The sequence below is a fragment of the Cinclus cinclus genome, chromosome 22 (assembly GCF_963662255.1).
Source record: "Cinclus cinclus chromosome 22, bCinCin1.1, whole genome shotgun sequence".
In the NCBI taxonomy this organism is placed as follows: domain Eukaryota; kingdom Metazoa; phylum Chordata; class Aves; order Passeriformes; family Cinclidae; genus Cinclus; species Cinclus cinclus.
Window position 1 is genome coordinate 931,846 of NC_085067.1, and position 25,708 is coordinate 957,553.

The 25,708-nt window shown below is 47.6% G+C and overlaps 1 protein-coding gene across 3 annotated transcripts in view; it reads left to right on the forward strand.

Annotated features, from left to right (window-relative positions):
- Positions 1-414: 414 nt before the first annotated feature.
- MSI2 (musashi RNA binding protein 2) overlaps positions 415-25,708 on the forward strand; it is a 199,283-nt gene continuing 173,989 nt past the window's right edge. For all 3 annotated transcript variants that reach the window (XM_062507001.1, XM_062507002.1, XM_062507003.1), the window contains exons 1-5: positions 415-476; positions 648-688; positions 817-898; positions 1,270-1,354; positions 5,604-5,645. In XM_062507001.1, the coding sequence (XP_062362985.1) occupies positions 415-476; positions 648-688; positions 817-898; positions 1,270-1,354; positions 5,604-5,645 (312 nt within the window). The remainder of the gene's footprint in view (positions 477-647; positions 689-816; positions 899-1,269; positions 1,355-5,603; positions 5,646-25,708) is intronic.

Sequence of the window (25,708 nt, forward strand, 5' to 3'; positions counted from 1 at the left end):
CACGCGTGAGGGACGGACGCGCGCGAGGGGGGGAGGCGGGGCGGGAGCTGCGTGGGGAGGGCGCGGTGACGTCACAGTGACGTCACACAGGGCCACGCGCCGGCGAAGGCACCGCCCCCGTGAGGGAGGGGCGGGATGGAGGGAGGGGAGGATGGCGGCGGGGGGGAGGGAGCGCCGGCGCGGCGCTGAGCTAAGCCGATCCCACGTGTGACGGATCTGGCTGCTGCCCCAGCGCCTCTCCAGTGAGATCCTCCGGTAGCGGAGGGAGGAGGAGGAGGAGGAGGAGGAGGAGGAGGAGGGGGGAAGGGAAAAAGGGGCAAAGCAAGCGGAGCGAACCGAGCCGGAGCCGGGCCGGGGGGGGCGGGTTGGGCGGGCGGGGGGGGTTCTCTAAAGGGGCTCTCGCTCGGCGCGGCCATGGAGGCGGACGGGAGCCAGGCTACCTCGGGGAGCCCCGGAGAGGCGCAGCACGACCCCGGGTAAGTCGGCGGGGCGGCGGGGGCGCGGAGCGCGGCGGTGAGGGGCGGTCAGGCGGGCCCGCCCCGCTCCGCGCCGCTCCGCTCCGCGCCCCTCCGCCCCGCCGGGAGCTGCCCCGTCAAAATGGCCGATCCCGCACCGGCGCTCAACTCCGCTCTGCTCTCTCCCTCCAGCAAGATGTTCATCGGCGGCCTCAGCTGGCAAACCTCACCAGGTAACCCCCGCCCGCCGCCCCCTCCCCACGCGTGTCCCGCCCCGCGTGGGCCGCGTCCCGCCGCGCCGGGCCCTGCCCGCGCCCCCCCAGCCCTGACCCTCTTCTCCCTCTCTGGTCTCTCTCCGCAGACAGCCTTAGAGACTATTTTAGCAAATTCGGAGAAATTAGGGAGTGTATGGTCATGCGGGACCCCACCACCAAGCGCTCCAGGTAAAACCGCCGCCCACCCCGCTCGGGCTGACAAACTTCGCGAGTTGCGGTCGGGCCGGGCGGACCCGCACCCTCCAATCCCACCCCAAAATCCCAGCCCCGCATCCCACTCCGCGCGTGGGGCGCTGCGGGAGGGCTCCCTCTCCCCGCATCACTCCAGCCCGGAGCAGGAAACAAAGCGACCGGTGGAGCCGGAGAGGGGCCGGGGGTCGCAGCCGGCCGCCCCCTGCACCCGGAGGCGTCGGGGGAGGGCAGAGGAACGAGGTGGGGGGGGGGGGGACCCAGCGGTTTATTTTTATGACTTCTCCCTTTGGCTCTAATTCTCACCCCCCCCTCCCCCCCGCCATCCCCTCGCTCTTTGTCTCTCGCAGAGGCTTCGGGTTCGTTACGTTCGCGGATCCGGCGAGTGTAGACAAAGTCCTGGCTCAGCCGCACCACGAGCTGGACTCCAAGACGGTAGGTGCTGCGGGGGGCTGCCCGCCGCCCTGCCCGGCCCGCCGGGGACGCGACCCGGCCGCTGCGAGCCCCGCTCGGGCCGCTCGCAGCCTGTCATTGAACCGGGACCTTGCACGCCTCCGCTTTGCCTTTATATATTTTTTTTCTAGACTCTGCCTTTTAACTTACCAAAAGCGGTAACTTTTGTGAGGGCTTTTTTTCGGTTTGTTTTTCTTTTTTTTTTTTTTTTTTTTTTTAATTTGTTGTTGTTGTCTTTTTTTTTTTTTTTTTTTTCCCGAAATCCGAATTCGCCCATACCGACCGCTGGCTCCTCCCCCGGCCTTATATTTTATTGAGCGGTGACATTGAAAAAGCTGTGGAGTAAAATCCAACTTTTTTTGGTGTTGGGCTGCGGCATGCTTTGTGCAGAGAACTTTGTGATTCTTTTGATTGATTATTTATGTATTGTTAAGCCCGTTTCAAGGTGGGAGTGACTTACTGTCAAAGCGTGAAAGCTGCTGCTCATGTCATTTCCCAAAGTCATTTTTTGGAGAGGTCCCCTCACCTGTGATGGCAGGGCCCCTGCAAAATGCACGCGGTAATTTATGGGAAGCTCTGCAAGAGCTGGAGAGTGGATGTGGTAGAGAAGCACAAGTCCTAATGTATTGTTGTTTCTCCAGAGCTTTTTGCTGCGCTCAGTCTCCAGTGCATAATATAAGGAAAAAAGAAAAAGCTTGTGAGATGCAGCTGATTTTTTTTTTTTTTTTTTTTAATAAGCACTACATTTGTTCAGGGCTTTTTAAACAAAAATTCCACACCTGAGTTTTCCCCCTGCCCCAGTATGGTGTTTTCAGTGTTGGATCAAACAAAAGGTGTCGGGCAAGTGCGGCTCTGGGCCCTGTTCTCTCCCTGTGATCAAGGCCAAGCAAAAAGATGAAGTTTTGTGCCTCCTTACTTCGGTGTAGTTTTCAGCCTCGGCAGAGCTGGGAGGGGAGGGGGGAAGGACACTGCTAGAGGTCATCAGTGCTCTGGTGCTGCTGGCTCTGGAGGGGGCTGCGTTTTGGGAAGGGAAGGCTGGTCCTGGTGGAATTGTCTGCACAGACATTCTGCTGGGCACATCGAACATGGTGCTTCCTGTCCCTGGGGTTTGTAGTCTGTCTTCTGGGGCTTAAGGGTTTTATTTTAACCTGAGCGTGGTGTTAGGGGCAATCCTGTCTCGGTGCTGCAACATCTCATGGGCGCCTGTGTGTGAGATTATAGTTAAATAAAGAAAGGGAGAAGCAGGGAGCAAACGTGAGGACATGTTTTTTTAAAAATGTAATTTATATGGAAACAAAAAGCCTAAAGCTCTTGTAGAAGCAGGTGGAATCTAGTGTTTTAATTCGACCTACAGATTCTGCTGGGCTTGCCTGAACACGAAGCCCATGCTTTCACATGCCCTAATAATTTGATTTTAGGTTTAATCAGATATGGTAAGATAACTGATTCAACCGTGCTCCTGAAATTAAACTCACCAGACTTTTCATGTACAGCTACATTCTCTATGTGTTTTTAAAGATAAATTTAGATAAGAAGAACAAAGGCAAACAGTATCTTGAACGAGAGTTTTAAAAAAAAATCATGGGAGGACACCCTGTCATATTTCTGACTATAATTAGGTCCTCCCCCAGTTTTTTTCTTGTATCACAGTCTAGTCCCTGCAATGTATTAATTTGCTCTTCTCTGGGGGAGGGGTGAAGAGCTTCACCAGGGCAAATCTGCCTCGGTTTTGGTTGTGTGATAATGACTGAATCAATCCAAATACAAAACTGGCCTTAGAATCAGTAACACAGCCTAAAAGTGAAGCACGGAGGCAGGCAGGTCCTTTCAGGTGTGTATCTGTAGAGTATTGTAGTAACTGTTGTGCAGTATAACAAGGCATTTGACTCTGTTTCAACGTTCAGCACAGGAGGCAGATCGGTTGGGTATTGGCATGGAAACGTCGCTCTTGTTTACAGTTACGTTAAAAGCTTTGTTTAGGTAATGGCCATTCATATCAGAAATAGTATTATAGTCATTTCCTAGAGGACTTGTAGATACAGTAAGTAGAATTGTACCTAACTAACTAATTTTTTTTTGGTAGAACTTCGGTTTTTTGTTTTGGTTTCTTTCTTTTTTTATTTTTTTTCCTTTTTGGTTGTTTTTTAAATAGTTGACAGGGTTATGCAAAAGGTATGGATTTGCCACATTCATTGCTAGTGTTTGTCTTCAAAGGCTGATGATGTTTATCCCAAAGGTTTTGGGAAGGAAAATTCAGTTCTTTTAGAAAATCTGTCGCTGCGGTGCAAGGGACTCCATGCTCTTTGAACTGACCTTCAAAAATGAATGTGTTGCTTTGGAGTTAATGGCTCTCCCGGCTTTTTACCAGCAGGACTTTGCAGCGATGTCCCTCTGGTGGGCCTGGTGTTCTTCGGTGGGAAAACTTGTAGTTTTGGAACAAACATAGAAATATACATATATTTCCACCCTTGGGTATTGCTGTGGAAAATCCGTACCTGTTGTATTTCCCCAGTAGACAAATGCCTAGTCAGTGCTGAATATATTTGTAGATAAAGTTAATCTCTATGAAAAGGTTAGCTTTCTAGATAAATAATTTTACTTTTTATGCTTTTTGAACAATAAAGTGGCATGTAATCGCTCATTTCTCAGGTGTGTCCTAAAAAAGATACAATATTTGTATCTAATGGAGGCAAATCAGTTTATCAGTTGCACTTCAAACGTCTGTAGTATTTCCCATTTTGACAAATTAATTGAGTAAAACTGCTTTTTAGGGGAGAGGCCTGTGGTTATTTAGCAGTGACAGGAATATTTATCACCACAGCAATAACAATACCAAATGGAAACATCTCCTCTTCATCAGGGTTTGCTTGGGGGTGGGGGAAACACAACCAATGCCAAGCCCAAACCCTAAAAGAAAGCCCCTCTTTCTGAATATGCTGAACACAGTCAGCATTAGTGGCAGCAGTTGGTTGTACAGGCAAGGACAACACTGAAAGCAGTTGCAGGTTGCACAGTTCAGTTAGGATCTAGTACTTTGAAACGTCCTTCTGCAGACCCTTTATGTCAAAGATGTCTGTGTGCAGGTGCTGCTGAGAAGCAGAAGTGAAAGCAGCAGCACACAGGCGTTGTGCTGTGATTTGGGGAGGGCTGTTGTTAAGGGCTCTGATGTTTTTGTTTACATCCAGCCTTGTGCCTGCCTGCTCCCTCCAAACACCACTGGCTGCCATTGCTTGTGTCTGTGGTGCTGTCTTTCTGGTTTCATGTAATTTTTGAATGGGAGAGAGAAGTCCCTTTTTAGAGACGACCCCTGTGCAAGTTGCGTATGAGGTTGCAGAATTAGCATTTTTGGAATGCAGAGGGGACGTGCTAATTCATGCAGTGTGAGGGGAGCCAACGCTGCATCTTAAAGCAGGGGAGGGGGGGTAAAGCAAGGATGTTTTTTTTTCTTCCCTTTATTTTTGTCTCTGATGATGTGCTTCATTCATGGGTTGTTCAAGTAACTCCTTAATGGAAAACCTTTTTTAGGAAGTTTAGTTTTGATTTCAGTGTGTGTGTATTTCACACACATGAAACTCGTTTGTGACTTATTCTCCTCCCATCCCAGAAATGCCCATTTGGAGTTTTCTGTTGCTCACATATTTTCTTTGAGAGTGAGTAAATCAGATCAGTTAGGCATATTATTATGAAGGAGACTCTAATCCTTTGAATGTTTCAGTTTTAATAATTGAAATGTGAATCATTTGACTTTGTTTTTGACTTTCCTTTTTTGTCAGTTAGCAAAGCAGAGAAAAAGTTACCCTGTACCTGAGTGCAGGAAGGGGCAGGTGTCAAAGCCACCAAGTTAAGATGCTGGTCAGGAATGCTGCCCCTCTTTCTATGCAACTTCTAGGGCATGTGGATAATCTTCAACCTGCAGTTTTGGTGGTAGAGACAGCCCCCAGAGACTAATGCAGAGCTCCCTGAGCACCCACGGGGATTGCTGCCCAGAAGATGATGGAGGGGAAGTGCAGAAGAGATGTTTTCTTGCTGTTTTCCCATCTCCCTGCCCCTGTCAAACTCCCCAGACAAACCCAGACCGTGACCTATCCTTTCCAGAGTAGCTCTGGATGACCCGGTGTGCTGAATTACAAGCCTGAGAAATGAGGGATTAATAATTCAGTGATTTAAAATCCAAATAATGTATAATGACAACCAAAGCTACCCTGTTGATTTCCCTTTTCTTTTTCCTCAGATTGACCCTAAAGTTGCGTTTCCCCGACGAGCACAGCCCAAGGTAAGTAGGAGGATCGATAAGAGGATTTCAGGCACACAGAATCGTTGTTGCCAGGCAGTTCGGGTTTCAGCGGGGGAATTGGCAATGAAAGCTTTAAAAGCCAAATGCTGCTCTGGGGGGATCAGGGCGTGGCTGTGGCCCAGGGGTCTGTCCCGTGTCCGTGGGTCTGTCCCACAGGACCGGTGCCGGTTCTGCCGCAGCCCTTGCCCGGCTGCCTGCTCTGTGCACTGGGTTCTGCTTGGTGTCTACCAAGAGTGTTTGGATTAAGTGCAGGCTTCAGGCTTGTTTTGAGCTGAGTTTTCAGTTCCGTGGTTGTGATAGATGGGGATGTATCTCTGCCTTCATTGTTTGTGAATTTTCTTTTGTGTAACTCTAGAGATGTGTGCAGAGCTGTGTGTAAGCCTCAGGTGGCAAGGTTCTGATGAGGCTCTGAGCTCTGGGGGCCACAGGATGTTGTGCAAGAGCAGGGGAACAGTGAGGTGTGAGTGTCCAGCTGGGCAGGCTGGCCAGAGCAGTGGCCTGGCGATGGTGTGGCCAGTCCTTGCCGTGGCACAGGGACACTGTAGGGACACAGACACTTCTGCCTGTGCGCTCCCTCCAAATGCCACTGCGTGCCATTTCTCCTGGAGGAGCTGCCTGTGGAATACAAGTGGCTGTTGCTCTTTATGTTGTGCCTAATGAAAACAAATCAGCTTCAAAGCCAGACTTGCAGCGTGTGAATTTTGAAACCCAGAGGCTAAAAGAAAACTTTTGTAATTTACTTTTTTTAAATTTGTTTTTGAGAGTCTATTGGAACAACTTGATTTAACTGATGTATGGGACTTGTGTATACACTTGTCGTTTTGGGTAACTTCAGTCTTCTGGTAAAAATGGGAGGAAAAGGCTGGAGAGTTGTGGATGCAAGTCAGTAAGGAAAAATGGTTTGTAGATGGTGGTAGGAAGCTCCCTGACCAACGGCCTGAGCTGTTATTGCATCCAGCTCCTCATGAAAGCAAGCAGTGTAACTGTGTGTGTTCAACCATGATGGGAAGTATTGCACAAAATAGGCGTCTAGGAAAAACCCTGTGTCACTTAAAACCACCAGGCATAGGACAGGAGAGGTGCTGGGGAGTTCTTAAAAAGAAAAAAAAAAAAAAAAACCAAACCCCAGCGGCCTGCTTGCAGAATTTTAAACCACACTAATGTAGGCAAATGTTTAGAGGTTCTTTTCTTCCTAGGACATATCTAATAACTAATTGGTGAATAATAGTGTGCCTGGCTTGCTTCTGCACTGAGCAAAGAGTTTATAGTGTGTGGGGCTTGTGGCTTCTGGATTGTGTTGTTGGATTGATGCCATCTGTAATATGCAATTTAAAATTACCAAAATTTTGATCTTGTGCTTCATGTGCCTATCCCCCTTCCCAATACCTTTTAAAGGTTAATTTACATTTTAAACTGCCTTCAGTGCCAGTTACCTGTTTCTACAGTGTTATTTGGAAAAGTTTGTAATGCTTACAACAGAGCTGTTAAGCTGTCCCATGTGATTTTTTTCTAACAGTTAAAAAAAAACAGGACACATTTTACATCGAGAATATTAGTGAGTTCATTTTTTGTCTTAAAGAATGCAAAATCAGGTCACTGACAAAGGGGATTTTGTTTTTCTACACGTAAGATTTCTTTTTCCCCTTGGTTTTTGGTAACAGACATCTTTCAAGCGTGGGGCAAATGCTGGAATGGTCGTCAGATTTCACTCTTAGCAGGAACTCGCTCTCTCTGGAGAGGTCAGCAGTGTCTGTTGCTGCTTTTTACACAGTTGTCCTCTCTAAAGTGTTGGGATTTCTACAGGGCACTTCAAAGAAACCTGAAGATTGAAAACAGCCTGATTTGGAGACTGGAGAAAATCAGATGCAATAAAGAGCAGATTTTGCATCAATTATGATGTGTTATTCTGGCAAGCATTTCATAATCTGACTACTTTGTTTTCTGTTTTTTTAATTAGATACTGAATTAAGGTTTTGGACTTTAGTTGTTCATTTATCCCAGTTGAATAGCAAATGCTCAGCGTTAAAATGTGACTGTACTTTAGTCTAATTAACTAGCTAATGCTCGGGTCTGTGGAGATTAATGGCGTTTAATGAAATGTCTCTGTCTCTCTCTAGGTGCAAGGGGAGAATTTTTTTTTTTAATTTTTTTTTTTTCCCTGAGTAATCTTCCTTGCCCTTCCTGATCCACGGAAATTTGCCCAGCCCAGTAAAACGCTTTCTTTCGGGCTTTTTAAACCGCAGCTCCGCGGTTTGACACCTCTCTGGTGATGCAAATTGGCTCCCGAGCAAGCAGTGGCAGGTTGTAACAGCCCAGCATTCTTGTGATTTCCTTAGAATGACCCTCTCAGAGAATCCTCGCTGATTGCCTGCAGTGGATTACCGGGATGTGTAATCCTGCTCTCCTTGTGAAAGCCAGGACCACTTGAAGCCATTGTTTCAGGAAATGTGCTGCAGGGTTTAACTCTTTAACTCTTTAAAATATGTCCTTCCTAGGGGCTGCTGTTCCTTGATAAAAATCTGTCTTGCTTCTGAGTGCTGGAAGGTAGTCTGTAACAGGAAATCATTTATAACTCTGCTCACTTAAAAAATCTTTAGAACGCAGTGATAGGGCACCAGTAGTTTTGCACCCCCTTTTGAATATTGAAGACTACAATAATTCGATTTACTGTTATATGTAGCCTGCCATTTCTGATGTTACCTGCTCTGCTAGGTTGGAGAAGCCTTATCCAATTTAACTTGTTCATTAGATATTTTCAAATGTAAGCAATTTCCTCCCTCACGCCTCTTCCTTAGGAATTTATTTCAAAAACAAAACAAACCTGGAGAGCAAAAGGACAGCAGACTCTGTCGATGAAGTAGCTCCTAGGCCATGAAAATGTCTTTGGTATGTGAATTTGGATGCTTTGTTGTGCAGAGCCATGCATGAGACAGAGGCAGGTAAAACTTGAGGCAGAGTTTACAGTTAGTGAGGCTGCCCATGGAGATGTGTGTTGTACTCAGCTTCCTCCAGGGTGGGACTGAGGTGCTTGTTCCTCTTAGTACGTGTGGTGGGAATTACTCCCAGCTCTACAGGCTGGAGCTGCCTGCAAGAAGGTGTGTGGCACTCAGGAGCCCTGCAGATGTGCCCTGCTGCTGTGGTCTGGAGCCTTCCTGGGATGGCAGGGGCAAGGTAGGGAACTGCTGCTGCTGGAGCTGCTCCACTGGTGTGGGCTGGTGACCCTGAGTGCAGGTGGCCATTGCAGATTTTAACTGGGGGTCTGATCTGCATGGATTGCGTGCAGAGCACTGGTGGCCATTTGGTCACAAAGCAGCAGGACTTCATTTGGTGAGAGAGCTATTTCGTGTGGTAATGGGCTGGGGATGCAGGACGCTCGTGTCTATTGGATGTGTCACTGTCACAGGGGCTGGTGCAGGGCTGTCCTGCCCCTCTGTGCCCCAGCCTGTCCCAGATCTGCTCGGTGCCCGTGGCCAGCTGGGTTTCCTGTCTGGCTGGGCGCGTGGGCTCTGAGCAGTTGTGCACATCTGGTCCTTCTCCTTGGGCAAGAGGCAGTGTCAACAGCTCTCCTTTCATGTGAGACACTGCTGGTTAAAGCCATGTGGAGCTGCCTGTTCCAGAGCAGCAAATGGAGGGCATGCCCTCTCAGAATAACACCCAGGCTAACCTGGGATTTTTTTTTTTTTTTGAAAGCTAACCAGTGGATTTGGATGTCTGATTCCAATTAAGTTAACTGTGGGTGGGGTGTCTGTGTCCCTTGGCTGTCTGATAAGCCTCAGCCAGAGTAGCAGGGAGAGATTTTATTCCAAAGCAAATGATGGACCTTGAAAATCAGGAGTTCTGTATGTTTTCTCCCCTGCTTCTGCCTGTAAACTCCAGGTTAGTCCTATGCTTCCCATCTTATTTTAGGTGTTAGGTAGACTTTGAAGTTTCTTTTTTTCCTCAAAAGAATGTGAACTGGACACAGTAGCAGAACTCAGGATTCTTCCTTTCCTGCCACTCTTCCTTCCCTACCAGGCTGTAAAGAGCAGAAAGGTTAGACCTTTTCCAGATGATTTTTTGTTCCAGATGATTTTTTAAAAATTCTCTTTAGATTCCTCTGCATTTGCAGATCTGGGTGGAGTAAAGAAGGAAGTATTCCTTGCTGTTGGCATCAGGCATAGATGTGTAGCTTGATAATAATCATGGTATCATCTGTGTGCAGAACAGTGTGAAGTCCTTCCCAGATGGTGTGGGGGATTGCTTTGGGTGGTCCATGGCCCCTGTTTGGGTGTCTTGTTCAGCCAACCTTGATGTGGGTCACTTGTCCAGGGTAAGCTGCTTCTAGAACTTGCTTCCCTCTGGCATTGGGTGGTCCGGTGGAAAAGTTTCAGAGTCTTGGCTGATGAACCCAGCTCCAGGCAGTGGAGGATCAGGGTTTGAAAGCCCTTGTACTTGGGCTGGAGTTTGTGCTCCCTGCCCTGTGACTGAGGCAGATCTCTGTCCTTGGATGTCACAGCCAGAGGAAGAAGGGGCTGTGCAGAGCCCTCTGTGGAGTGCAGGGAGTTCTGTCAGAAGCAAGAGCTGAGCTGGATTTTTGTAACTCTGTTGTTTTTTGGAGATGTAAACATTTATTTCTTCTCCCCAATCACTCAGGTAGATTGTTCGTGTTGTCCTGAATCCCCACAGACTGTCTTGTACTTGTTAAAATGTCTGAATTTCCATTCACATTGCCTAAGGATGTCTTTCATGTTAAGAATAGTCCTAATGTACTTTCCTTCCCTTTGACATACTGCTAACTAAAAATTAAAATTGAGCACTGTCTAATGTGATTTTTTTTAAAGGAGGTTCTACGTTGCCTGTGTTTTCCTGTGTTACTGGATTACTGTTAATGGCATCTACCAGGTGACTTTCGTGCACTTGTATATGCCAGGAAAGGTTCTGAGGTAGGAAGGTCAGGGAAATGGAAGGACAGCAGCATGCTGACACCCCTGCATCCCCCTCTGCTTCCAGATTGAGTACATCTCCTCTGCAAAGTGCTGAGCCTTTATCAGCCCGGGGGTAGGTCTACTAATGACTGATCTAAAACCATCAAATTCATTTATTTGTCACTGCCAGTGACAGGCCAGTTAATGCTAATGGATTCTTTTTTTAGCCTGTTGACTCTGGTGATAGTCTCATAAATGTTGTGAAATCCAAAGCATTAAGGGAACTTGAAACTTACTTTTAGAGGAGAGCCATTGAAACAGGGCAAGGTGGGGTGTATGCATCATGATGTATGTTGTGCTGAGAAGGAAAAAAGAACAATTCTAGTTCATTAAGCTCCACCTTGAGTCTTTGTTGTTCCTAATAGTTATTTGACTTTTCAGTTGTATTTAAGTGTTCTCTTTAAACACATTTGGGGTCATGCTATGAAGTGAAGCCCTAAATAGTCAGTCATCTTAGGGAAAAATGGAGTGTTTCAGAAAATGGTTCATCTCAGGGCCTGAATCTTCCCTGCCCCTATTGTGTGAAAGCACTTAAGTATATGCTTAAGTTGGCATAAGCATGTGGGTAAGTGCTTTGCTGAATCAGCATGGGCTCAAAGCACGTTATTAAATGCTTTGTTGAACTGTGAAGCCTGTAGCAGAAAAAGATTAAAAGATTACTTTGTGTATTTGACAGTACTTTGTATATGGTCAGTTCCATCACTTCTTCAGACAGGCAGTTTCATCTCTCTCATGTTCCTCCCTCCACTGGAGGATCTCACTCACAAGAAAATACTAATCTGCTATTTCCTCAAAAAACTGATTACAAGGTCAGTGTAGCATCAGACTTTAAAGAAAAAAAATATCGTTATTGAAGCTTAATTTAGTCTGTAGCCCTGAAATCACACATTCTGTTTGACTTAGTCACTGGAATAATTCTCTAAAAAATGTGAGTGGTGTTCAACGTGGCCTATGATTTTTATGATGTTATTGCTGTAGAAATTGTGGTTTGCTGAGTAATACGAAAGTTACTGTGCAACTTTGTAGTCAGATCAGCATGTGGTATTAATAAGTTACTTCTAAACTTTGGCATGTTACTACTCTCCTTTTGAAAGTATTTCTTCTATTTTTTGAGTGCAGAGAAAATCTGAAGAATGTTGGGAAGTTATTCTCCCCTGCTCAGTCATTCCCTGTGCTGGGATATCTGCAGCTGGGTGTATTGTTGTGACTGAGCAGTCTTAAATTAAGATTGTACTTTGGGAGTTTTGTATTATAAAGAAGGACCCTGCTAATGCTTATGCAATTCTGCACATGAGGAATAGTCCCAGAGGCCTCAGTGAGCACAGTGAAATGCAGACAAGGCTCCTTAATATGTTGGTGAGGTGTACGTGGCAGGAAGGGTGAAGGAAAAGAAGTATTGACAGCAGCAGAAAGTGTCTGCCCTGCCCTCCCCCAGCAAAGACTTGCATTAATTTCCCATTGACTCTGATGTACAATAGGGGAGAGGTTTCAAGCTGACTGAAGGGGCAAAGGTCCAAGAAAACTACTGTAGCAAGGACTGATGCAGAGTGACAGTAATGAGGTGGCCTGGCAGGTGGGAGGGAAAAATGGTGGGGTGGGGGAAAGAAACTAATATCTGGTGAATTAAGTAGTTCCCAGGGTTTGAAGTTAAGTCCCCCTGGTTTTATTTTCCTTCGTGTGTGCCACACAACTGTGAGATGGGGCTGAACAAGGCTCCTTGGCTGAGGATGTGGGTCCTGGTGCAGCTCCAGTGCTCCTGCTCAGGGCTGGGTCCCTGGGAGTGCTGGCATGGCCCAGAGGGTACAGAATTCCTCTGTAGTGCTCCCAAACCTGTACTGTGCTGTTTTAATCAGCGTTTTAGTATTCCTGACTCAGAGCTCATCTTTATGTTGTTCTGTGGGTCAGTTTTGCATCAAAGAGAAGGTGAGGAGCACAGGGTGAAGAAGTGTTTTGAAGTTTTGATCTATTTAAGATAGAGACTGTGAAGTGCCAACAGGACTTTTCGTCTTCTTGGATGCTGGTGTAAAGAAAATGCCTGCTAGATAAAGTCTGGGGAGGCTTTAACCAATTGCTGGATAAACACTGTTCAGGAATATTCCCAGAGGGTAACGTGGTGTGCTGTGAAAGGAGGTTGCAAGGAGCTGGGCATTTGTCCTAAGTCTCTGTGAGCCCCACTGAACTGGGAGATGCTGTTCAAGTCAGGGCCCTGGTTAATGGGAAAAGCTTGCCAGCTGCAAGCCCTCAGCACTGGCAGGTTTGGTGTTTGTTGCTCTGCTGGAGGGAGGTGTTGCTGAAGGGGATGTTGCCAGGGATTCTTCTGCAGTGCTTGCTGAACGAGTTGAACTCCTGTTTAGTTCTCCTCTTGGCTGTGTTATCAGTCATTTATGTTCAGAGCTGTGTTGGTGTGATTCCCTGCTCTGAGCCCGAGCTGTGTGCAGGGCTCCATATATACACAGAGCATTTATCCTTTTGCCAAAGGTTTGCAAAGTGCTGTAAATTAGTGTAAAGATGTTTCTTTGCTGGTGAAATTCGCCTACTTCTGCTGTTGTATTTGGCAGGCAGAGCCTATAGCAGCATGTTGTGTTCAATAAATTGTGGGAGGGAACAGAAAACATTGAAAAGAAATCCAAAGGTAGTGCTGAGATGGGAAATATGATAGGAGTTTTCTGAGGATGGGGGGTATTGCCCCACCTTCAGTCTGGGACTGTTACCAGCAATTGTGTTGGGTGGTGTCAGGTCTTGTTCTCTGCCACATCCTCAGGATCCCTGAGAGATTTCTCCTGTGAGTATTGAGCAAGCCCTGATACCACTACAGCAAAAACTGTTGGCATCTTGCAACAGGAGCTCCCTCTCCTCAAAAAGTCTTTGCTGTAAAGTGCTTGGGGTTGTTTCGATTGATTTGCACCAGACAGCTCATCTTCCTCCCCAGTCACTTTCTGTAGGTTAGCTCTGAGACTCTGGCCCCTGACTGGTGGCCTGCTGAATACACACCAAACATTTAACTGTACCTTCTTCAAACACTGCCTGGTAAAAAAAAAAAAAACAAAAAAAACCTCACAAAACTTGCTATGAAAGTGTCCCAGGTCTGCTGTTGGCTGGGGTTGAGAGCTGAGGAGGCAGAGTTGCTGCTGGTCAGACTGGTAGTGTTGGTACAGCGTGTAGGAACCCAACTAAGGCCCTGGTGGACCTAGTACTGGTGCTGCCATTGAGCCTGGAGATGAAGGGTCAGAGAAAAAAGGGCAGCAAGGGATAATGCAAAGATCTGAGTGTGGCAGAGAGCGCAGCCGCTTCCTGACACCCGGGTTTGATGCCACAGTAAACGGCTGCCTGTGTCTGAAGGGGATGTTGGCAGCATCCCTGGGCTCTGGGGAGGAAGTGTGGGAGGCAGAGCAGCACTGTGCACTGCCAGCTCTTCATGTGACTTGTCTTTGAGGGGTTAAACTGGGTTTTTTGTTGTTTCTAACGACTGTAAAATATGTAAGGGAGGCCCTGAGTGGAGTGGCAGTGCTCTGGTTCGTGGTGAGGGCTGTAACTGCTGAGGTTCCTGCTGAATTCAGAGGGGGAAACAAGATAAAGATGCGAGGCCACAGCTTGTGAAGGGGAGTTGGTGCTGTGAATTATGGCTCACACTGGTCTCGTGGTTACAAACCAGTGTGGGGGCTGGAGGGGGAGCCTGGCAGAGGATTTGGTGGGCTCAGAGGGCTGCTCCTGATGCCCTCAGTAATGGGAGGAGAAGAGGAAGCATGCTGGACTGCAGGTGTTCTGAGGCCTCTGCCTCCAAACGAGCATGGGCTGGCTCCTTTGGGAGGGGGCTGGCTGCTCCTGTGTGCCATGCTGCTCCTCTCTGGGTGGCCATCCAAGGAGCTGGCAGGGAGGGATGGCTGCTGTGGTGTCTCAGTCCTGTGCAGACAGGGATGGTGACCTGATGTGTTCCCAGAGCTCTGGGGACAGGCTCCCCCAGCCATCATAAGCATCTGTTCCCCTATGCCTGCCTGGGGGTGTTTCCTGCCCCAGCCCACCTGGGACCCCAGGGGTGGCTGGCACTAAGAATCTCTTTTTGTGCTTCAAACTCCTGCCTTGCCTAATCCCAGGAGCTGGGATCGAAGCAGCAGGTTCTGTGTGTGACGTGCGTGGCAAGTGATGTATGAGGAGGGAATTGTGATCATCCTGTCTGATTTTAATTTGTTCCCCCTCTCTCTTTCTCATCTGGTCACATCCGCTATGTCATTAAGCTTCCTGGTCAAATACAATGGTAGTTGAAAGTCTTCCACAGTTACGATTCCCCGAAAGTTTTGTGAGCATGGCTTTGAATTTGTGGTAGTCATAAGAAGTCAGTTTAGATATCTGGAGCTCTTTTTGTAGGTATTTCCAGTGGATATTTTAGTAGAAACATTTGTCTTTTCTCTCAAACCTGTGTAAGCAGTAGGGAAATAACAAAATACGGAATAGAAAAAAATATTAAAAACAATGCAGTTACCAGTCCAAAAGTCTTAGTGCTAAAGAGCCATGAAGAAGCTTTATTGGAACTATAATTTCAGACATAAGCAGTGATTATCTGTCTTCGTGCCTTCATAGTCCCCATCACTGTCATCTGACTGCATGAAGCTGATGATAGTGTGAGCAGAACATTATTCAGCTTGTGCTGTGTAATCCTGATCTCTTGCAGTATGTGGAAAATAACATAAAAAGTCAGTTCATTTGAAAGTGATGGGGAGAGAAGCAGGTAGGAGAGGACAAGTATTTTTGCACAACACCTTACTCATGAATCTTTTCATCCTGATTGCAGCTGAAGCAGCGCAGGGGCAGGCAAAGCTTCTTACATGGACGTGGTCAGATGAAATTTTGCTGTTTCTTAATGTTCTTAGAGGTCTTGGGCAGGTGCAGCCCTTCATCGTTGAAGAGTGCCTTGGTGTGTTTTCTTGAAATGCTCTGAATAGGTTCCAGCTGAGAGAAGGGCAGCAGCACCTGTTTGTCTTGCATTCCTGAGAACTGGAGATTGTTGGATCAAGGCAGACAAACAGATGCTGCCAAGCACTTCTGAGGTGGAACAGAGATCAGAGAGCAAGTCCTGAATGTCTTGGCTGATGGTTGGTGCTGGTTGTGCAGGTGAGAAGGTGCTCTGGGCTGGGAAGAGGCAGAGGGAGGAGCAGTGTGTGCAGGGTCTGGGTTTGCAGCGCTGGGTGAGCCCAAGGTTGGGCACAGGTGATTGGAGTTAACGCAATCAAGGCCAGTGTTGGGGTTCTGCTGCTCTCTCCTGGCCATTGCTCCCCTGCTCCGACGCTAATTAGGCAGGTGTGTCCCTCCCCTCACAGCAATTATCGGGCCCCCAGGTCTGATTGCAGTCACCTGCTCTGGGTGAAGGTAGTCAGTGGAGGAGGTGAGGTAGGAGCCAGAACTGCTGTGGTCTCCTCACGGGCACTCCAGGATGGTCTGGGGCTGGTTTGAGCCATAAGAAGGTAATAACTTGAAGATGATTTTTGGGATGGGGAAGCACTTCTTGGATGGGAGACTGGTTGTGCTTTTTTCCCCCTTTTATCCCTGAAAATTTGAGTCAAAAGGCAGCTATTTTAAAGGAGGAATCCAAGACTTGTAGGCCTGCTTTTTTAGTTACTCTTGCACTGAATTAGGACCAGGTAAAAAAGACACCTGATCATGCATGTTTTTGATGGACTTTTCTTCATTTCTTAGTGATGATTGTTTCTGTTGGAGTTAGCAGGAGTTAGCCACTAACTTCTGTTAGAGCAGCTTAAAGCAAAGCTCCTAAGTTGCTTAATGCCCTCCAAGGACATTTTAAAAACAAAACCAGAAATCTGCTAGCAAAGTGCCTAGATAGAGAATAGGGGGTGCAGTTTTTGGAGGCGTGTCCACTATGTGAAAGTAAAATAAGATACAGTGATGGTTTGAAGGTTTCTGGTCTTGGACTGAGTGAGCTGTGAATGGAAAACTGATTCTTGGAAAAGTTTTATTCAACAAGTTAGTTGATACTCTGTGGTATGTACATTCCTGGAGACATCAGCATCCTATTTTCACAAAAGACTTGTGTGCTGAAGTGACTTAAGCGACTTTAAATGTGACCCTTGTTCTTATCACACAGAGATGAGGTAGGTGATTGCCATCACCCTTGTTTTATGGATGTGCAGAACAGCGCTGCTCACGTGTTCTGCAGTACTTGAAACAGGGAATTGCTGGTGCCTTAGAGGAGGGCTATTCCAAACCTGATGTGTGCTGGGGCTGCACTTGCTGGGCTGTGTGTTCCCAGGTGCTGAGGAGGAGGGGACATGCCAGGGTTGGGGGGACTGAGGTGTCCTGGCAGTGCTGGGTGAAGAACTGCAGTCCCTACGGGGTGATGAGGCCATGTGTGGAAATGGCCTGGGTGTTGCATCATTGGAGATGGGGGTGAGTCAGTCATGAAACCCTCTGCAAAAGGCTTTTGTAACTAGTACTGGCTTATTAGAAACAGTTGTTGAGGATAGGCCTGGCTTCACTGGGCAGTTGAAGCATCTTAAGAGTGGTGCAAGTGGTGCTCTGAGTCTGAGCAAGGCACAAGCAGACCCAGGGGAAGGCTGTGAAGTGTTTGAGATGGAGAACAGACTGAACATGGTGCCCATGTGACACCTGCCTGGAGCTTCCAAACCTGTGGTGAGCTCCCCTGGTATGGGGTCAGAAACAGGGAGCACAGAGCTGCAGGTGCCTTTCTGGGGGAGGTTCTGTGTGTGAGAGTACACAGCAGTGCTGCACCCTGTGCACAGAGGTGTGCTGGGGAGATGGGCTTCTGCTCTGCCTATGGGCAGGGGAGGCAGCATTTGGCTGGAGCCAGGCTTGTGAGTGCTCTGTGCCACATCCGCTGCCTGCCCCCATGGCTGAGAGACACGGGGCTCCAGCCCTGGCACACCCCAGGCTGGCCAGCAGGACAGTCCCGGGTTCCAGCCATGGCACATCCCAGGCTGGCCAGCAGGACAGTCCCGGGTTCCAGCCATGGCACATCCCAGGCTGGCCAGCAGGACAGTCCTGGGTTCCAGCCCTGGCACATCCCAGGCTGGCCAGCAGGACAGTCCCGGGTTCCAGCCCTGGCACATCCCAGGCTGGCCAGCAGGGACAGTCCCGGGTTCCAGCCCTGGCACATCCCAGGCTGGCCAGCAGGGACAGTCCCGGGTTCCAGCCCTGGCACATCCCAGGCTGGCCAGCAGGGACAGTCCCGGGTTCCAGCCCTGGCACACCCCAGGCTGGCCAGCAGGACAGTCCCGGGTTCCACCCCAGGCTGGCCAGCAGGACAGTCCCGGGTTCCAGCCATGGCACATCCCAGGCTGGCCAGCAGGACAGTCCCGGGTTCCACCCCAGGCTGGCCAGCAGGACAGTCCCGGGTTCCACCCCAGGCTGGCCAGCAGGACAGTCCCAGCTCTGGTCCTGGCCGTGCCCGTGGCTCTGCTGGCAGTGCTGGGCTTTGGGCTCCTGTGGCAGCAGCGCTGCAGAAATGAGAGGAGTATCATTGTGTTTTCTTGTGGCTTCTAAGAAACGCAGCGTGTTTGTGCTTCGGGGAGCCCCAGGGGCTTTGTTTTTCACCAGGCCTCAGCTATTCTTCAGCAGAGCCTTCCTGGAGCGTGAGCCAGTTCTGCCCATTAGGACCGAGAGACGGGCCTGACTGATTTCTGCTCCCTGCTGCATAATAAATCTGATACTAAAATTAGTGTTGGTCTCTCTAGGCCATAATTCTTGCTGAGATTATAGAGAATTGTGTGTTCAGAGAGGAACTGTGCTTGTGTGTTTGGGTTTTTTTTTTTTTATAACCTTGAGTGTCCAATTTCCAGGTTTTTTACTTAACCCCCCTCCCCCATCTTTTTCCCCTTTTCCTCTCTTTTGGGAAGTGCTTAGCCTTTCTGTGTATTTTGGCTATTTAAGCCTCTGTCACTGCAGGCAGATGAGTTCCTTGGGAGCTCTTCTGAAGGTTTTGTAATTGAGTCTTTTACCACGGCGACAGGATATTATTAACCTTCAGTAAAGCAATTTATTTCATACTCCTTTGTGGGGATAAGCCTTTTTTCCCCCAGGAAAATATGTATGTGGAAAGGGTTTTATGTACAGAGGTAGCTGGACTTGCAGCAGTGATTATGATTTTAGAAAAATTAATAATTTACGTGAAAAATAGGCAATTCTGTTTGTGTCAGCTTAAAAGAAAACTTTGGTCCTGAATGATCCCACTCCTGACCAGTGTTTCATTTTCAAGAACAGACTTTTTGCCTCTTTTCAAAGGTGGCTTTGAAAAGAGGTTGTATTTCATTTTAGAGCTCTTGATATTTAGCCTGTGTGAGCAGTAAACCATTTTGTTGTCGTTTTTCAGATGGCCTTAGGAATGACCTGAGAGCTGGAGGGAGGAGTTCCTCACAGGGTCTCCCTCTGGGCATGGCCTTTGCCCTGAAATCAAATGCAGACTAGTCCAGGAGTCGTTAAAGATTGGAGAGCTCCTAGAACAGCAATTTCCAGCCAGGGAGCACTGGATAAGTGGCCAGCCTGGCTGAATCCCCTGTGCTCTCTGAGCACAGTGACAAAGGCACCCGTGTGGGATTTGAGGTTCCAGGCTGGGGTGTCATGGCAGTTCCCTGCACCTCGATTTTTATTTTAAAAAGATGATCAGAATATTTCTTTCCACATGTCCAGTTAGAATTTCTACTTAAGCATTCTGTTAACTTAAAAAAACTAAATTAACAATGTGCTTGTCCTGTCAAGATACTTGAAAACTCTGCTGTCAGCAGCGCTGCTTTCGAAGCAGTTCATCCCACCTTGCAGTAGGAATGTGTTATTTTGGCAGTTACATTAGGTGAAGTAGGGGTATTACTCCCACACTGTACAACAGAGCTTGGATGAGAGGCCAAGTGCTTTGTCCAGAGCTTTACGTTTATTAACACACTTGAGTGTCCTGGCACTGTGTGGAGGCTCTAATTGCAGAGTCATCATTTCCCCCCTGTCCAGCTGAATGCTGCTGCCTGGCAGTGGAATGGGCATCCTGGGGCAGTGCTGTGTCTGTGGCACTTCTGGTGGCTTGGGTAGGGCTGCACAAGCACCCTGAGAGCTTCTTGTGCTCAGCCACCTGCTGCTTTCTGCATGTGTTCTGTGCCTTCCATACAAACTCCCAGTGCCTCTTAGGTGGTTCCATCTGTGTCAGAAGGCTGTTCCTGGGGAGTCCTCACCTGCTGCACCTTGGGGTGCAGGCTGCCTGTGGCAGGGTCGGCTTGGGCCCAGGAGGAAGGACAGGCTCACCTGGGCACACCTTGTTTTCTCTGGGGTGTCCTGCTGGGAGCAGGTTCTGCTGAGAAATATATTTTGTGGGAGGACGTGAAAGGATGGATGCCTGCTGTCCTGTGGTTTGAGGAATGGACCTGCCCCTTCTCACAGCTCAGGGGTGTCGCTGTGTTTTGTTGGCAGCAGTGAGCTGAGACTTCTGAAAACACAGGTAAACCCCACAGCCTTGCTTTTATCCTGCAGCCTTCACACAGCCCTGGTGCTCTGCTGGGTGAGCTGGGTGTGGTGGTGGCTGTGCTGCAGAAGGGCTTCTCCAAAATCCTGCCCTGGGCTCAGCCCCATGGGAAAGGGCCCTTTGCTGGGTGGCCCTTCTGCCTCTCCTGAAATTCCAGAGACATGCTATATGCAAGGAAATGTTTTTGTTATGGAAAGACTTCCTGGCCCCTTCACATGCTGATTTTGTAAAACTTTGTAGCTGGTAGATTTATTCTTAAGTCTTCAACCAGAGAATCTTTCTATTTTAAACATGCTTAAAATACATATTCCCCCCGATTTACTCTGTTGTTGTAAATGAGCCCCACAATCAGAATTTTTTTTTCTTTAAAGCTTCCCCACCAGAGATTTAATTAAAATATTGTGAAAAGCAGTCATTGAAAATGAGAAACCTTTTGAGTGGAAGGCACCCTGATTTCCCTCTGCAGAGCTTTTTGTCACCATAGAGATGAAAAGAGAAGCTCAAAATTGCACTTTCCCCTTGTGTGTTGCTGCTGAGGGACCGTGGCTGCAGGTAGCAGCTGCACTAAGGGCTGGCTGGGGCTGAGGCTTTAACTCTTTGCAGGGCACAAGCGCTGGGTCGGGGTTTCCTTCCCTGCTGGAAGCATTTTTCTTAGTTTATTATTCTGTTTTAATTTCCTGTATTTCAGGGCTGGAATTTATCTGGGTTTGTGGAGGGAAGGAATGCAGGGGCTCATCCTTTTGTCTCCATAAAGCACAACTCAGCAGCTCTGAGCCCAGCAGAGTCCATTGGGTCTGCTCCCAGCATTGCCACAGAGCCCTGAGGTGTTCGTGCACTGCTGAAGGAATGGTGCTAGAATCCCACTTGGCCTTTTCAATTTTCTCTTTTAAAATTTTTTTTTTAGTGTATAAATCATAATTCTTCTTTAGGGTTCCGGCCTATCTGATTCTCATTTAAAATAACTAAATGTTGGGCTTTTTTCTTGGTTTTCTTTTTAAAATCAATGGGTCAATGGTATTATTTTTTTCTTTCCAGTAACCCCTCTGGAAGTGTAGGGATTACTAAATCAAAAATACATGCTGTGAGTGGTAAAACTGCTCTGCTACAGTTTCAAAGACAGTCCCACAAATTGAAGATTATTGGAGGGGACATGACACTGGGCAGTGTTATGCTTTTAATCATTTTAAAAACAAATTTTTCTCCCTAATCGAGTGAAGAGCAGGCTCAAGTGGATTCTTGGCACAAACATCTCAGACAAATGAAAGTAAAATGTATATTGAAGCTGTCTGCTGTTGTGTATTTTATACCATACCTGTCTTGGTGACTGATCTCAAATGGGAGCAGTGGTTTAATTTTAAGCTGTTTGAGTGAGACCTGTTGTGTTTAAACTTTCAGATAGAAAGTGACCATAACCCATGTAATGGCATTATTAATAGGGAGTGTTACTAAATTGTAAGTTGCAAATTAATGGTTTAACTCTGAGACTAAATATACAGCTGTGTTCTTGTGTAAAGTTACAAGACAAAATTAGATCAAGCATTTAAAAACAGAAGGGCCTCATCCAAACCCAGCAGGTGTCTTCCCAGGGACTTCACTAGACTTTTCCACCTGCAGTGAGGGTGCAGAGCTGTAACCCCAGCAGAGTCACTAAAATGAGTGTGGGCTGTTAACGTCTGACTGCCTGACATGCCCCTGTATTTGGAGCAAAATAATAACATTGCTTGTTTGTATGGTGGTGGGGACTTGGTTGGGTTCAGCATGTACCTCATGGAAGTCATGCTTGTGTGTATGTGTGCATATACGAGTTCCTGCAGGATTGTAGATTAATTTTTAAATGAAACAGTTTGGGAGCTGGGCTTGGCTCTGATGCAATTTGCCCTTGTGCTTTCCTTGGCTGTTGCTAATAAGAAGCGCTGGCCTAAATCAGCGTCTTGAAGAATCATCGATTTGCTAATTGCAGATAATCAAGTCCCTGCTCCTGCTCATGCTGAGACCACTTTTGTTTCCTGCCATTCTGCCAGGATTTGGGCAGCATCTCCCAGCCTTTGACGTAACCAGCAAAGTGGGTTTGGAACGCTCACGTTGTTCATCCTCGGAGGTGACGAAGTTATTGGTATTGAGGCTTGATGAAGGAGGAGCTGTGATACCACTGACCTTTCTGGCCAAAGTGAGCTGGGGAAGGGGATGTTCTGAGAGCTGTGGTGGCACAGCTTTGCAGTGTTCACCTCTGTTAGTGCAGTCCTGGGCAGTGTCTGTCGACATCAGCCTCCTGAAATTGTTCTGAACATATGTGGTAGATGCTTGTTACTTTTTTTTTTGAAAATACTTCTTCCCCCTCTGTGTTCAGTGAGGGAGGTGGTTTTTGTGAGGTGTAGACTTTTGCAGGGGCTGGTGAAAAGCACAGTCAGGAGAGTTGAGGACAGGAGGCTCCTGCTCTGGTGGCTTCTCCCAAGTGTCCTGGCCTGTGGGCAGGGCAGGTTGTGCTTGGGTGCTCTCTGTTCTCTTCGTGTCCACTTGAGCCAGCCACCCTTTGCCCATCGGGCCTTTTTCATTCCCTGGCTGGATCAAGTCTCACTGAAGACTAGTGAATTTTTCTGATGACTTCATGTAGAAGAGCAGTTTATTTCAGGCCATGAAAAAACAGGAGGGAAGTAAGAGCCTTTGTGGGGAAGACCCCATCAGCTGCTGGGCATTGTCCTTCCATAGGTATTGGTCCTCTGGGTCAAGGAGAGCAGGGTGAACCCTCTGAAAGCCCTTGCTTGGCAGGTCAGGAACGGGAGCATATTGCCTTGGCTGAAGCGTTGTGAGAAGCTGAGGAGGGTTTTTCCTGCTGTCCATCTGGCTGGGAGCTGATGCTGTGTGCAGGGCAGCCTGTGCCTCTGAGCTGGAGGCAGGTTTGCTTTGCCCAGTGCTGCCTGCAGGGATTTGCAGCAGGGGTCGTGTTCAGATGGCAGAGTGCTCTGGGTGGCTTGTGGGAGGGAGTGCTGGGGGTGCACAGAGGGGGATGGCAGTGCCCAGGTGTCAGGAGTCACGGGGACACCGAGGGAGGGTCCCAGCCTGGTGGCTGCTGGAGCTGCTGTCAGCCCTGCTGCCGCTTTAAAGCCACACCAGAGAACAGATGATCACTGGACAGCTTAGGTTACATAATCTCTTTTGCGTTTAATGTCAGGCCTCCCTGAGCCCCATCCAGTGCCATCGCCCAATCTGGCTCGTAATACTCCTGAATGTCCTTTTAATTTTTATTAATAGTTCTCTTACTGTAGTGTTGCCTCTGCCTGGCTTTTTGTGCTGTGCGTGCCTCGGAGTTCACTGCTCTGCCCTCTGAGGCATCCACTGCCTGGGCTCACTGCTCCTCCACAGCCTGGAGCCGTTCCCATGTGTTCTCTTTGCTAGTTCCGAGGTATTTTTCAAAAAGTGTTGTGGGGAGGGAGGCAGGAGGACTGTCCAGGGTCATAGCCTGCGTGGATTTGGCTCTTCTTCATGAACAAAACTGGTAAGCCTGGGAGAACAAAGCCTGGTCAGAGCAGACCTGGACAGTGGTGCTGAAAGTGATGGGGAGGGTGAGACAGCAGAGACCACAAGCTCTGCTTCCACCTGGATGGACCCCTACTCCTTGCAAGCACAGATTTGTCAACTGGACTAACTTTTTTTCAAGTTTAGTTTGTTCATGTCTAAATGAGCTGGGTTTTTTTTGTATTGAGTTTGTATCTTCTGTAAACAAAGGTCAGCTCCTCACTGTTTTTCTCTGATCACTTGGATGTAGTAAAGACCAGCAATTCTGTGGAGACAGAGCAGCAGTGATTTTGGATGCTGAAGAGTTGTGTGGTTCACAATACCAGTACTTTTTTTCCTCATCCCTAACTCCATAAGTAGGTGCCTCTGCAGGTATTCTCCACTCCTGCTAGGATTGGTGCTAATTCTGTGTGTGCCCCCTGATGGTTGGTGCTTCTCTGAAAGTTCTAACACTGATGGTTTGTTTAGTATTTGAAAGAATAACATAATTAAATATATATGCAGAGGGGAAAAGGAACTAGGAATCAAACAGAAACCACAGAATAGATGTGGTTAAAGAGGACGCAGCGTCATCAAGCCCTTGGAATGCTTCTGCATTCCCTGAGACAGCTTCCCTTACATTAGCTCCTGCATGACATTCTGTGCCAGTTAAATAGCTGAAAAGTATTGCAGGCAAGGTGTTCAATGCATTGTGAACATCAGTGTATTGTAGCATCTGTTTAAAAAAGGAAGAAGAAAGCCCTGAAGAGCAGAGTGCAGTAGCCATGCTCTGGGGGCCTGCTTTGGGAGCATGCTGGACCAAGGCAGGATTCTGAGCTCTTGGAGTGTTTTACTCCCCTCCTTTGATTTAGTTTTACTACTTTAAATAGTTTCTTTGCTGGGAGGGAGGCAGGAGGTAGCTGAGGGGGGCAGGATCTGTTTAGTTTCTTTGCAAACCTCAGCAAATGTTGCCTGGCCACCTTACACCCCAGTAGCTGGTACTTCCTCAGCCCTTCCTGTGAGTAAACCATGGAGCAGAACTGATAATGCCATCATGATCTTGACTGTGAGCCAAGCTGTGCAAAATCCAGTAGCGTGTCTGAATGGCTAAAAAAGCCCAAAATAAATCACCAAGTGCTGGTAATACAGTCACTGCTGCTGTTTGCCACAGGGGTGGATTGCAGTCTGTGATCCCTGGGTGAGTAAGTCTCTAAATTGTATTCAGAGATGGTGTGTGGCATAGCTGGAGTACCACAGCATCACTGCTGTGCAGCATCAAGGAACAAGAATTCAGTACAATTGTTTTATTCTGTTTAATTTTATTTAATTTCATTTATGTACTTTTTGGGCTGTGTTATTTTGCTAGTAGATCTGTGCAATTGAAAGTCAAGACAAAGATGTGTGGGGAACGTTAATTTTATTTTATCTATAAATATATGTATGAACACACACATAATGGGTGCTAGAATCTCTTACATATTCGTGTTTGTTCAAGTGTACAAGAAATGTGATTGACACCTCTGAAAAGGGAGAGGGAAAATGAAATGAGTTATAGCTTTTGGTCCCTAAACTGCTATTTCTTAGTGTATCCTAGAAGAGCCTTCGCCCTAATGATGCTAAGCAATAAATAACACAGGGAAGAGTAATAGCTGCCTATGGTAGCAAATTATAGTTGATTTATTGCACATAATATATACAGGTGCAGCTAATTTAATTAAACACAAGACCTTTTAAATGCTGTAAAGACATCCCTCTCTAAAGCCAATCAGCACTGTGGTGCTGTAATAAGGCTTTAAGTGAAATAAGCAGCATTACAAGCACAGCTCTATTGGTATGATCAGCCCTGTGTGTGTTTGAGGGAGGGAGTATTTTTCCATAACCATTAAGGCCACTTTAAGTCAACTTATGCCATGACAAAGTCCAATTTAGTGTACTGATGGAAGTTATCCCATTTCTGCCTCATCATGGAGCAGCAGCTCCCATGAACCAGCATATGTAGCTTGTTATTTTCTTGGCCAGCTGAGGGGTGCTGTGCAGGGCTGGAGGCTTGGCTGCTGTGGGATCTCACCCTGGGGAAGGGAACAAATAAAACAAGAAGTTGTGGTTCCCTGGAGCCT